General features: G+C 44.2%; 1 protein-coding gene across 1 annotated transcript in view; it reads left to right on the top strand.

Annotated features, from left to right (window-relative positions):
• Positions 1-1447: 1447 nt before the first annotated feature.
• The window catches only part of cux1a (cut-like homeobox 1a), a gene marked incomplete at its 3' end in the record, with an annotated part of 154636 nt that continues 141053 nt past the window's right edge, over positions 1448-15030 (top strand). The window contains exon 1 of the mRNA XM_080529291.1: positions 1448-1640. Coding sequence (XP_080385417.1) covers positions 1578-1640 — 63 coding nt within the window. The 5' untranslated portion in view covers positions 1448-1577. The remainder of the gene's footprint in view (positions 1641-15030) is intronic.

Raw genomic sequence — 15030 nt, 5'->3', positions numbered from 1 at the left:
ACACAATAAGATTAGATTCTGTCCCGCAATATAAACGTAAATAAATAATTCTGTCCATAATGCAGCGGTAAACACTTGCCGTTTTAATAACTGTGATTGCATTAATCATTTTAGTGAAAACGTTCATACTGAAAACCAGCAATATATTCTTGTCTTCATGTAGGCTAAAATTGTTAACAGAAATACAAGAAAGTTATTGATAAATATCTTGTAATGACTTTTTATTTCATGTTTCAAAGATATTCATGAAAATGAAAATATGCATTGAAAACATATCCATAAACACCTTTAGGTTTATTCATACAACCTTCAATATCACATTGAATATATTTCTGATTAAGCGCAAAATAATCAAACGTTTTAATCGAAAATACAGTCAAATATATTGAAAAAGATTAGTGATTTAAATGAATGCCGGAGATTGCTTTTCTATTTTCAAACCTACAGGGGCGCTATTCTCCCAAGTTAAAGTTCAAAGTCAAGCACATTGCTGAAACGGGTATTGATATAAAATTACTTCGGCCTAGGCCGCAATGTAATAAACCATAATCACCACCACCATAATCTTTTGAGATATACGTACAGTTTGCACATTACACACTGTATCCAGCAATTAAATGAGAAATGCCAAAATGTGAAAATAAATCGGCTACAAACACTATACTATAGCCTACATCTAGCCATATACATTATATACATATACACATGTATACATATGCATACCTATACATATGAGGGAAACATATCTAATCATGTTTAATGTGGTGCATATACATGTATCTAATATTTTTAAAAAGCATTCCTTAATTTTACAAGACTCAGCTTTAGTATTTATTATTTTGTATTATTCTCTTTATTTCGTCAGTTACTGAGACAAGACATCCCCACTGTAAAACCGCACGTTGATTGATTCGAAACGGTCATTTTCATAACGGAACTTAAACCGACAAAAGTTGACAAAAGTCTAAAACTGGATTTATTTTCATGAAAAAATACAAAAGACAACAACGTCATTATAATTCGGAAATCGTATTGTCAAATAATTAGTGGCCTGACTAAACCAAAAATTAAGTATCCTAATAGAAAGATAAGATGGATTCAATAAACAATCAATACATGTATATAGCGATAATACACAACATAACATAAACAATGACAGAAATAATGTAGGTCTATGTCAAACATGAAAGCAATAATGTTTTTCACGCGGAATATACAGGCTGTATGAAATTGTAATATTGGCAATATTTCGAAAATTAAGTAACATTTCCCGATTGCACACTCAACAACAAAATCTTACTGCATCGTTCTCGCTCTACGTGGAAACTCCATCCCATGTTTTAGCAGTTAAAGCAATTGCCAACTCCCGTTCAATAATTCTATTCCCTGGCCCTATTCAATAACACAGGTTCCTGTTCAATAACTCCGTTCCGCGCCCGTGTTCAATAAGCGATGGCCCTGTTCGATGGCTCCGCTCCGTGTTTTGCGGGCGCCGTGCGCTCCCCCTCCTTCCTACTGAACTCCAGCCCCTCGCTCTCTCTCTATCAGCCTCTCACTCCGTCTCAATATGTCTCAAGATGGCGGCCAATGCGGGATCGATGTTTCAATATTGGAAGCGCTTTGATTTACAGCAGCTGCAGGTCAGCCTTTTTCCTTAAAGTTGCTATGATTTCTTGAAGCCTGATATGTGGTCGACCGTTGTCGAGTTGTGGCTTCGGTCTTGAGCCGCTCTTTGCCGGTGTTTGTGGCCGCTTTTGGAGCTCTCTTCTCCCATTGATTAAAGCGGCTCTCTCGTTGATCGGAAATTGATCCTCTTTGTTCAATTCCCATCGATCAGACATCATGGCCGCGGGGAAGCGGTCACTATGGCAATTCGGGTACCAAAGGCGATGCGGCACCCATCAGAGAGTATTCTGTTGCGAAACGGGCAACTTAAGACTTTTTCGAGGAGGTTGTTGATGGTCTTGATGCGTTAAGAATAATTTTGTTAAAGAAAATAAGTGCGTTTGTTGTCTCGAGCCCTCGCGGGTGGCGCTGTGGTGCTGAAACGAGTTGGGTGCTGAAGAGTTAGGTGACTTATTTATGTTATCTTTAAATGTTTTTAAATTGGTAAATAATGTATTGAAGAAGGAAAAATACTAAATGTTTTAACCGCATGCTTTTCACAACAGCCATCCTTAGTTAATGTGTTGCTTCTCTATAACAGCCTCGCGCATTAGGGAAGTGTGTTGCACTTCTGTAGATAAATCAGCATTTTAATTACAAAACATTATAATAATGAAAGTTCCCGTGTTTTAACATTTAGCTTTAGTGTTACGGATATATTTTGCGGTTGAAAATATATCCTTACAATAGCAAGCCTATCGGAAGCGTGAATCTTTTTATGCGTAGCAAATAGTGATTTGCGTGTTACCTCCAAGTTCAAGTTTGCGTGATTTAGTTATTTATTATATCAGTTATTCCTGCAGGTCAGTTCTATGCTTATATTCGTTTTCGTGCAGACCTCACCGCATTATGCAAGTGCACGAACCACTCTAGGTTCAATGATTCGATATGTTTGTTTTTATAGTTTGTAATTATGTCAGGGAACCATAGCTTACAACTTAAAACTGAACCTAGGAACACAAAGTGGGAAAAAAAAATCGCGTTTGCTATTTCGTTTTATTTTATGGTATCAGATGAAAACTACTGTGAAATTGCAGTTGTCCGTTGATTAATCTAGCATTTGGGATTGGGATTTTTGCATATTAGTAAAATGTAATCGATTCATGTTCACGGTTTCATTCTCTTGTTTGTTTGAGAGGTTAGTTGCACACATGTAAGTATGGATTTGTTAGGTCGTTAATGGATAAGTATAGATATGTGAATGTTATTGAAATATTCGCAATTAATTGGATTGAAAGAAACATATTTGTTTATTTCTATTGTAGCCTACATAGGCCTGTCTGTGTAACATTTGGAATAGGATTTGCATGAGGGTAAAGTCATACCATTCTGTTGTACATTGAAGCCGATATTGGATTACTTTTTTTCTTTTTGTCTTCTCGCGCTTGTGGCACATACTATTCCCGTTTATTAGCAATCATCAACCATATAGCACTATAACGAATTCAAGTATAATTGAGTGGATTCGTCTTTGCATGAATTTTAGGATATGCATGTCCGAAAGTCGCCCCCCCCCATCCCCCAAATGGATGTGGTGTGAAATATCGATTCAGGCGTCTACTATCAAAGGAATGCGCTTCAAATGAACACGCCACTCAGTACAGTCTCACGGGCTTTGCACATCAGAGGGGACAAATAGCCAATGCATGCCGTGTTTTGGACCATATTCTGTTGAACGTTACAGTGAAGGCTATTGAAAAGGTGCCGATATGTTTTTAGTGTTACTCCTGCCTATGCTGCTTGTTCTCGACCATTGTTTTCCTGTGCCACCGTGTGTCCGCCATAGCCAAAGCTTACGGCCAGGGAACAGGTTGATCTCTCCTTCTTCAACCATCGAAATAGGTTGTCCCTGCTACTGTACCCGAGGCGACTTTATGCCACCGTTACTTGAAATATTCTTAATGTCTTAAAAGGACTGGACAACGTGTGTGTATGTTTGACTAGGATCTTTCCTCGTCGGATTTTGTTCAACGCTGTTAATCTGGATTGAGCTGGTTCGGGGATTTTGGGAATGGATTGGCATTGTGCCTTTGCCCCTAAAATGTTTTATCTGAAAACATGTCTTTTTAACGACTTGACTATAGATTATCGTTCTTACGGGGGTCTTTGGCGCCACCAATGTTATGTCTGTGATATTTTGTATCGAAGTGGGTATAGCGATGTAGTAGAGGGTATGCACACATTAATTCAGTTTACCTACCTTTTTATTTCTGTACCAAACTGTTCTAAGTGTATTTTACATTAGGCTTTACTCACAGTATATGTGGGTTTACCCACTTTTTCATTTACCACTAGGACATCCTGAGTGGGCACTGTCTCTCCCTCCCCTTCTTGAAATGTGCGACCAGTGTTGTGCAATTTGCTTTGTTCAGCCAGATAGTTTTCCCATTGACTGGTATTCATCAACTGTTTAGAAAAAAAGTCCTTATTAATAAAAATTTGCGCTAGAGGCTATATTGATAGAATTACGATTACAATTCTATCACTCATTCACATAGGAACAAGAAAACAAAACAAAAAATAATAATATATATATATATATATACGGTATATATATATACAATATAGACTGCATATCAATAACACTGTTTCTGTTACGTTCACTGACATGAGCATCGCTATGTACCATTTAGGCTAGTACACGGTAGTTACCAGGATTTATTTCATTAACTACCAGAAAGTAGCCTACCCCTTGCTTCCCTTGTTACAGTATCTTAGTAAATACTGGGTAAATACCAGCTGACCCAGGGCTGTAAAATACAGCTTTACTGCCCCAGGACAGTACTTAGTTTTAGAGAAAGGAACCATGAATCCAGTCACAACCTTGACGACTATTTTATGCATTTAGAAACAAAGGTTTATTTATCAGTGTGCTTCCCAGAACACCAGACATCTTGATTACGTTTGGCATCCATTTAATGACATTAAATGCAATAGGCTAATATCCAGAAAATATGTCAGCTCACCCTTCAGTCTGGATGGAGAGTGTCCCTCCTCCCTCCCCATCCCTCCTCCCTCCCCATCCAGAGTGTGCATGGAGACTTGACAGCCATACAGACATACAGACTTGACAGCCATACAGACAGCCACACAGCTTTTGCATAAAGTATGCATCATGTTGGGTTGTGTTGAGAGCCCTGCAATAATCATGCTAAGACCCATCAGGTGATATTAGTCAAGAGCACTGCTCAGCAGAGGGAGAGGGAGGGAGAGGCAGGCAAGGCAGGCCTGTCTGGAGGATTGAGACCAGACTAAACAGTGGTGGTGGTGGACCCAGAAGATTCCACCTCCATTATTGATGGCGACGTATTTACTGTGCTGTGGTATTGCAATGGGTGAGTCTCTCTGACAGGATGAGCTCAGCCTGGTCAGACGATGCCGCAGCATGGCCTTTTCATCACTACCCTCTTTGATTGGACTCTTTAAGAGTATTACAGAGTAGAATAGCGATACCACATGTACACGTTCCAAGTAATAAACCAGTCCGTTGTTTATCTTTTTATGGCCTTTTTCATATTGGTACACTCCACATGGGAACAACGTTGAAGCTAGCAGACTTATCCTTCAGTGACCTCTGGCAGAAATAGGTTTTTCTGTTTCAGGGGCCAAGATAGCAAACAATGGAACTGCTGGTTTGGTTTCCACGAAACCGTTGGTTCGATGCTAGGAACATTCATAAAAGCCTGTAGCCTGCGTAGGCTGCGTGTTCCTAACCCCCGTCATAACGAAGACGGTTAGTTAGCCTATTTCCAAAAATCACCGGAAGGGCAGCTTTTATGAACGTTACCTAGCATCGGATGAGTTACACGGATCAATTTTAATATTGCGTTTTCTACTCATGCACTCTTTTTCCCCTGAAAGACCACCTGCTGTAACAGTGTGGCTGAGGCACAGTGCCGGACTGAGCCCACGGTGAAACAGATGCATAGTTCTTTTACCCCCCCTGTTTTCTTGTCCTGGATAATTGTCTCAGGTCATTCGACAAATACAGCCCCAATTAGGACAGAAATCTCCAGGGGTCAGAACAGGGAGATGCTGCGTGCACACACACACACCAGACCTAATGATGGAGCAAAGCAAGGGCCCCAGACACACGCGCACACACACACACACACACACACACACACACACACACACACACACACACACACACAACCCCATACTCTACCCCCCTCCCCCAAAAGCCAGTCTCTCTCAGATGTGGTGACTTTCAATATTTCCCTGCTCATCTCAGGCAGACAGCCCACGGGAGCTGCGTGGTCTCTGTGGTCGGGGCTCTTTGATGAATCTCTGAATAAAAGGGTTTCTTGTCGGGGCATTTTTTTGGGGGGGACGACGACATGTTCTCTGTGTCTTCCAGTAGCAGGCAGCTCAGTGTGAAACTTTGAAACGGCACCATTACGGGATCGCCTTTGTAGTTGAAAGGGCCGCCCCCACAGTCCCTCGGTTCTCCTGATTTAAGTCTGATTGGGCTTGTTTACATTGCGTGTGGTGAGAAAGATGCCTGCGTCCCAACATGAGTCCCCCTCTCTAACCCCCCCCCGGAAGAGTGATGAATTGACAAGCGGTTATTCAACATATAAAAAAAAAAAAATCGCAGGAGACTTTCATCCTGCAAAATTTCATAAGATGGTTTTTGATTGGTTGTGCTATTTTAAGTGCTTTACTGAAATGATCCATCTTAAGACATAAGCCTATGTTGTAAAATCTGTATAAAGGCCTGTTTAGTGCTTTTTATGGTTTTCCACTTGTTTTCAACTCCGCTTTAGGTCGGAAAGTACTGACACCATTTTATGCCATTATCCTTCCAGAATCGGTTAACTTCTCTATGTTGAAGACAAACGTGGAAGCACCACACTCCATAGGGCTTGGAGTACAGCACCCTACATGAAACTGTAGGGGTTGAGTGTGGCAGCCTTAGAGGGAGTCAAATGTTTGTGACTGTACCCCTGACTGCTGCTCAAGCCAAGTATGTCTGGAGCTATTCCCCTTTCATCAGATTCTGGTGCTTTTCTTTCTCCACCACCTCCACTCTGACATCCGTTAGCATAGGTTCTCCATAGCCCCGATTCAAAAGGACCCCTGGCGGGAGGCGGGCCTCCTCAGCGGGGCCCACCTGTGTTGATTCTGTTCTGTTGGAAGGTGGCCAAACGGCAGGTGAGATGCTGTGCTCCTCAGAGGTATTTGGGCCTGCTGTGTGTGTGTGTGTGGTCCCCCCCTGCATTTTTCGCGTCAACATATGGAGATTAGCGAAGGAAGCAATGTCGCCCACGACCACGCCATGGAGATTTGAGCTCCCCGGTGCCCCTGAACTTGTGCCGGCCTGCTGTTGTGGCTGTAAGCGTATCGGTTTGATATTTACGATGTGGCAGACACTGGCTGGGCTTTTGGTTATTTTTAACCCTCTGTTGCCACAGACATGGATGGGGGAGTTAGGCTACACCCGAGATAAGTGAAGAATTTGATACGTGTCATCTATGGAGGTATTTCTAGTGCTCTCAAAACACAGACCCCAAACTATTGCCTTGGGGGGTTTGATCGAACACCAAACAAGTCAGATACATTATTTGAACATGGAGGCATTGAAGCTCCACCCGGCGTATAGCCCCTGTAGTCACATGTTTGTACAGCAGGTCTTTACATACACAGAGGGCTTTCAAGACACCTGAGGATGAATCATCCACGCTATAACAGGCAAGTTCCTGACTAGCTCTTCCACACGTCAGTGTAGAAAGCAGGAGCCTGCACTCAGGACTAAATATAGAAAACTCCTTAATGCAGAAATTAAAGAAGTGAGCCTCTGCAGACTAGCTCTGCTACCCCCCCCTGCCTTTCCACCACCACACACACACACACACACACACACACACACACACACACACACACACACACACATACGTTCATATCCCCCTCTCTACCACCACCACCACCACTACACACATCCATATCCCCAGTTGATTCCCCCAGTCAGATCCATGCCACTTCAAACTCCAACAAGCTTGTAAACACGGCACACAACAAGACAGACATTTGCATGTCCCCCATCCAAATTTAGCCCGAGCGTCTTTGCCTTTTTCCCTGGGATTTCGTGATTGCGAAGAAGAAGCTTGATATTTATGCATTTATCGCATTTGGGACCTTGCAGTGTTTTTGGGCCAAATTCTTTTCAGAGGCAACAAGCTTCAGTCTGGATCAGTCTGTCAGAGGGTGTGAGCTGTGCTGAATGATCACAGCTGGAACCTCTTGTCTCCCCGCACAGTTAAATGCTGTAAGACGCAGGCCTACTCAGCGTAACTTATGTTCACTATCCTTTTATCCCTCTTGTGTGAAATAAGACTAGTCAGACATGGCTGTAAAAGCACACAAGGAATCTCATCGTCTGTGGTCATTTTTATGATGCGCAATAAATCTTTATTTTAAATTTTTTTTAAAAAAGGAAACTGGCCGCAACTGAATTAACAAATCAATCGAAACATACTCCTTTGCCTTCTAGACTGTTAGTTATCACTTTTTAGTGAGCTGTGCTCGGTTTATCTCGCTCAGACAAATGGATCCAGACAGAGTAGCCTAATCACAAAGAGCCTTTTCCTGAACTTAGATACATACGTGCATGAGATCCATTACCCATTGACCCCCCCTGTGTAAATACTGTACCAAAGTATTCTTTGATGTTTGAGTCGGGTATGTGTCTCAATCAGTATTTTTACTTTTACTTCTCTCTGGCTGAGTTTGCCTGCTTATGTGTGTTTTTGATGACCGTCGTGTTTACTGGTGGAGGGGGATGATGAGCTCTGTAACCCTGGGAATGAGGAGAGGGGTCAGGCCAAAGCTAGTCCACACTCTATCCTCTCTACATTACCTCACTCAATACGTCTGCCCTCTGTCCCCCCCCCCTCCCCCCCTCTATCTCTCTCCCTCTCTCTTTGGGAGCTGGGGTTTCATGAGGGCCCCTTTTGCCTCACACAGTTTTATAGAAACCCTGACGCCAAATGCATAATTAGCCTGGAATGTGCTGTCCATTTCAGGCGGGGAGGGAGGGAGGGAGGGAGGGCGGGAGGGTGGGTTAGATGGAGGGGAGGGATCCATGGTGTTGGCCCCTCCTCACTCGCCTCCCCTCTGTCCACTCACTGACGCTGAGGTTACTCTGCACGGTGTGCAATGTTGCCTGCCTCCTGCCTCCACTCACCATTAATTTAAAACTATTTCACTTAGAGAAGGAAAAAAAAAGCATCAATAGACGGTGTGAGTGGAAGAGGAGGAGCATGGTTACGGGAAGGAGCTGTGTCTGAAGAAGGAATTTGAGGCTGCCGTGTTGTGCACGGTCACATCAGTTAGGAGACACTTAAAAAAGGACAGAACAATGAATTCACCCAGCAGTCCTTGCCCTCTGAAGCATCTCAATCTACAGTATTTGTACTCCCCCCTATGCAGCTGCAGGTGGACGTGGTATTTTGATGTCCCTTAAAATTGTGCTCACCTACCCAGCCCTGAATGTAAGCATTCCAGTGGACCTGAGGAGAAAGGGCTGACACATTCACAGCAGACTGCTAACCAAGGCCACGCTGTTCCCACTTCACACAGGTCCATTTAACATCGTACAAGAACGACGCGAGTCAGATACAACTTAGACAACCTATTGAATTGTACCGCATACAATGAAAGAAATGTCTCAATCGTCAGAGTTAAACATATTCCACTGGGAAACCACCGAAGAGATGTTAATATCGATACCTTTCGGAGACGTCTTTTGTTTCCAGTTTCGCCGGCTTTGAAGCTACTGCACTTCAAGGCCTAGTGATCTCTAGGACTCTTTTGTGATCTGTTAGCATATTAGCTTGTCATGAGTCACTGTATTTGCTCACATAGAGAAAATAGAAGTGGCTGCAACTAGACATTGCCTAACACTCTGCGGTCGAGAAAGTAAATAAGTAAGTCCACATAAAATGCCTTTTAAGAAAGCCTGACAAGCATCAGTGCCTAAATTGAAACAGTAAGCATCAGTGAAAAATAAGGGGGGGGGGGGGGGGGGGGAACAAAACTGGAGCAGCAATTTATCTGCTTCTGTGCAGAAACATCTGGAAACGGTTTGGAGAAAATGAGGGAATCTGAAGTGCTTGGGAATTAAGAACTATGGGAAAGAGAAATGTTCCCGAGTGAGGGCCGTAATGTGCACTGGACAGGACGTCGCAATCTGGCTGAGGTCCTTGATGATAAAACAGGTACTTTACTGTGGGATGTTCTTGCCAGATTCCCTCCCCCCTCCAAGGCCACTTACTTTCACAACTATATCCTTCATAACCATTACAACTGTCAGACACAATTGTTTTTCTAACCGTTTGCTGTGCTCTGAAATAAGTGACTACTAAATAAGTAGACAATAACATTGAACAGTACTGTAAGCCTTATTTGTATTATTTCTGTTCTCACCATAGCCAATGACATGTTGACCTGTTTGATGTTGCAGTAGTTTTGCAACAATCCTTTATGGCTAATATATGGTGCCAAATACTGCAGTACTGTATTTGCTCAAAAGTGTTGAAAAGTGCTCAAAAAAGTGGCACAGCTTTCAGTGGCCTGAGTGGTCTGCTCAGTAAACCTAGTTGAGGGCAGATATTTTCAAGAATCACAAACATAAAGATCAAAGTCAGAAAGGAAACCCAGTTACTTAGCCGCTCAGGAAACTAATGAGCTACTAACTGTGAATCTTGATTTTTTTGTGTGCCTCAAAGGATAACTGATCTTGTCAGTGGTCAGAATACGGTCGACAGCGATATGATGCTGTTACTTTTTGAACAACCACAGCAGTATAGCTAGTACACACTTTTAATTATCTCCTTTGTTTTTATCTCTTTTTTTTATTTTTATTCCCTCTGTTTTGATGTATCCTGTCAAGCACATTGTATTGCATACTATGTAGTATAAAATATCCTCTATAAATAAAGTTTGATTTGATGATGCTCAAAATCAGGGTCATTGGTGCCACAACATACAGTCAGATTTTAGAGTTGGTTAGCTGCTATGAGAATATAATTTCAGTATAATTTCTCTAACAGAGTGCCTGCTGTTCTCTGGTCCAACACCTTTACTACGGCCTACAATATCATGTTAGCTTCTGTAGTTGGCAGTGAGGAGCTTCTAAATCAAGCTAAAGTAGAATTTAGGGGACCTTTCGATCATCATCATCATCCACAGCTAGCCAATGCCCTTACCAGTTCAGCTCATTTGAACATTCTCCAGAGAAAACCTCTTAAAAGCTTAATAAAGCCTAATCTCTGAATTTAGAAGAACATTTGACATAATTCAGAACAGTGCTTTTGAAAAATGCTCTCCAAAACCCCCCATTCCCCTCCAGGTACTATTGAGAGAATGTTTCCCGATATGTGGTCTGAATTACCAGGGCTTGACCGTATTGATTTGGGGGGGGGGGGGAGGGGGGCTGTTGCTGTTACCCCGGTCCTCTCCCCGTGGGGGCTGTTAATGTTTTAGGAGCAGGCAGACTCTTACGGTGTGAGTATTTCATTCACATGCCATGTTTAATCAGAGGGGGGTCGCTCAGGGGGCCATTAAAGCGCACACGTTGGGTTCAGGAACGGGCCCACTCAGCTCACACCGAGGAAGGATTGAGAAGTCAGACTTTCCCTGTCAGAGTCGGCAAACGAGTACAGAAATATAACACCAGGTACCTCAGTACCTCCTCTGCAAACGACAACCGCAAAACACCGTCAAATCCGACGGAAGTCGACAGTGACGGTGAACGAGTCGCCAGATGTAAGGCTTAGCCTACCATCCTCTGTTTTTTTGTTGGTGGTTGTTGACGTGTTTGATGGTGGTACTTGCGAGGCACCTCTGCGTGCGCCCGTGTCAGTCTCTGGCAGGGTTGCCAGATGGGGCGGGTTACCGCCGAATGGGCTACTGGATTTAGCGGTTATAGACTGGTTAGGCTGTAAATTGTCAATCCCATCTGGCAACCCTGGTCTCTGGATGTTTAAGACGGCAGGCAGGTGACCGAGGGAGGGTGGCCATGTTCTATTCCTGCTTTCACTGGGCTCTGGTATCCACATTAGTGATGAATCAAGGTTGCGTCAGGTTACACAAGATGTCAACCGCCACTGAGTACAAGTGGCTCTCTCTTTCTCTCCGACTGGCAGGGTTACCTCAACTGGTGATTGCCAAGTTCGAAAGTGCCTCAGCTCTCCTCTCCCCTGTATCAAACTTCTAAATATAATACGGCACAGAATGTTTTGTTCAGCACAAGGATACTGTGTTGTTTTGTTTCTCATTACGTCTGGGGGGGGTGGGCATTGGAAATGCATAATTCTGTCCAACCTGTATCGTCTTCCATCACTGTATACTCTCAATGACCTCAATTCATGACCATGACTAGCTGTTAATCATATGTCATGAATAGATAAAGGCTGAGCCTCCAATGGTGTGTCATACAACATTGTTTGGGGCGTACTGTACTTTGGCAACATAAAAAAAACTACTTAGTTTGCTCTACTCTGACATTGACTCACCTGAGAAGGCATGCTAGTAAAGACATCCAATGATGAGGGACAGATATGTGGAGCAGGCAGCTCTCAAACTCAAGCCTCCGTTGTGCTACCAAATTCTAAATTGTGAAACGGATATCTCTCCTTAGCGTCTGTCCACATCCAATCAGTCATCCTACAGAATGCTGATTCTCCCTTGATCTTTACCCCCCTTTAGGTCATTCTTCGATTCAGAATCTAATATTCTTATTCGGCATGTTCGTGAATTATGAAGATGTGAATTTGAATACCCGGAAAAAAGGACTGTGATGTTCAATTCACAGCAGTCGGTCGGTACTACCCGGCGGTATCGGTTGCTTTTTCAATCCTCTAAGCTAGCTGTAGGCTAGCTGTCACTAAGAATCTGTGTTAACTTCAGTCGCTTCTTGTCATCCCCGACCGACCAGACATTAAAGATGGAGGTGCAGAGAGTGCTGTGGTGAGCTGTTCTGTGTGCAGCTGGCTGCCCCGGCACTGTCGTCCCCCCCCCCCCCGACTGCTTCCTCTTCTCCTCTCGTCTTTTATCCGCCTCCTCCTCCTCCCCTCCGTTCCCTGCCCCCAGCCTGAACCGCCGCTGTCTCAGTCCGACTATAACATGATGAATTTTTCCTTCTCCCTGCTTTTATGAATTATTAACCTGGCTGAATTGATTAGCGTGGTGTGTGACAGAGGGCTGGTGGATGTCTAGACAGAGTGTGTTCGGCGACACGGTCCTGACAAGCACTGCTTACTGTCTACAGACGGACACGAAGGAAACATGGGGCCTATTGTTAGTAGTTCTGTTTTTTTGTTCAACATACCAGTCTGCCAACACTGAACAATACCCATGTTCTAGCACTTTCCATGACAACGATAGATGGATAGTCATGTTATTCATGTGGTCTGGCTGTTCAGGTTTTCGTGATCAAACAAGTCACCTCAACTGCAAGGCTCTAACTCGTTTGATTGAGTAGTCTTTTGGGTGATGTGTGTAGGCAGTGGCACAAATCAGATCCCTACTGTACCAAAGTAGCAAGTGGCATAACCTAATATTCCCTCTATTTCGGTAAAAAAAATAAAAAAAATATATCACTGTGTTGTTTATCCCTCAGAATTGTTTTATCAGCATAACTGTACCGTACACTCTCACACAGATGCTCACATCCTGTCCGACACACATTCTGAGGTAATGCAGTTTATGTACTGTCAGCAGCAGCACAGCCTTTGTCAAACTGAGAGAGAGAGGCTCAGCTCACTTCAGGAGCCCTCTAATGGCCCATTCTACAGTTAATTGGCCATTCTACAGTTAATGGAAGGAGATTTTGTGCTTGAAAGTACATCTGATTTGAATTCTAATCGACTACCCTGTTGTGTCACTGATGAGTTATCATCTGCCGGTGAGTGGAGCTCGGTATCGACTAATCAGGCCTGCTCTTCCCTCAGCCTGCTCAGCGCACCAGGAGCAGTAACCTGAGAAGGGAGGATGAAGGGATTTAGGTCTGTTTCTGCCCCCCCCCTGTCACCAAGACAAACTAGGAGGGAAGTCAGGATGGGGTCCAAATGGGGACTGAAAAACGAGGAGAGCTGTTGGAGTGATCCCTGTCCTCTGAGAAACTTGTGGATTATTCTGCTCTCTTTCTGTCTCTGTGTCTCTCTCTTTCTCTCACACACACACACACCCACTCCCCCCCCTCCCCCTTCCCTCTCTCTCTCTGGCTCTCTCTCTCTCTCTCTCACTGTCGTCACAGCTCAGAATAGTCTAGCCGACGATAGAAAACTGGCTTTGAAAGATGGAAAAGTAGCCTTGTGTGTTGAGAAGAAATTCAATTTCCACTTCTTGACATGACCAAGCTCAGGCCCAGATGTTTTGTGCATCCCAAAAAATCGGGGGGACTCGCTACGGTGTTAAATCTAGAGCTAGGCTAATCACACCACTTGTATGAGTAATGGGGTGCAGAACCCCAGGCCTGTTCCCCTTGCACTGGAACCTAGGTGTTACAACAACAAGAAGTGGCAGCTGCATCTCTTTAGCACACTGGGTTGTTTCATTGACACAGACTGGACCCCCGTAGCCAAATCCAAACTGGAGATAAGTTAGACAAACCCTGACGTTAGCATACTCCCTATATCATGTAAGGGATGTCGTCGATGGGAGTTCCTCACACGTCGCTTCCATCCCTAGCTTGTTTCTGTGGCTGTCTTTTCGGGACAGTTGACAGACGTTGCCTTGAGTTGACCCCCCCTCTCTCCTCTGGTTAGTCCAGTGAGTCCCAGCCCTCTAAACCTGTCACATTAGTCTGAGGGGGAAGGTATAGACTGCCACATTAGCCTCTGCTAAGCCTCAAGTTTAACCGCACGAGAGAGACCTCAGCCATGGCTCCCCTCGTTTCCCCTTCGGTTCGGTGCTTGAGGAGTAAGGTTTCTCTCTCTCTCTCTCTCTCTCTCTCTCTCTCTCTCTCTCTCTCTCTCTCTCTCTCTCTCTCTCTCTCTCTCTCTCTCTCTCTCTCTCTCGTGTGTGTGTGTGTGACGAGGGAGACAGGCAGAAAAAGAGAGTAGCAGGTTTCATCAGCATACAACAGCGCTAAGTGACGTCAGCGGGGGACCTCCAGGCCCTCCAGAGTTCTCGCCCAGTGCTGGAAGGTACCTATTACCGCCAAGGCCTGCCTGCAGGGCAGGGAAAGGAACCTCCGTCTCCCCCCCTGTCTTCCCCCTGGCCCTCTCAGCCCCTCTCTCCCTCCCCCATTCAGTCCCCCAGACAAACATCCATCAGGCATGCTCGACCCAGGCCAGGCCCGGCGCTGTTACACCACCAAAACAAAACCTTCTCCCTAAGGGGACGATGGTGTGGGGGAAG

This window comes from Nansenia antarctica, assembly GCF_963989245.1.
Source record: "Nansenia antarctica genome assembly, chromosome: 4".
NCBI classification, from domain to species: Eukaryota; Metazoa; Chordata; class Actinopteri; order Argentiniformes; family Microstomatidae; genus Nansenia; species Nansenia antarctica.
The sequence above is the reverse complement of the archived record's forward strand: the minus strand, read 5'-3'. Positions and strand labels throughout refer to the sequence as shown.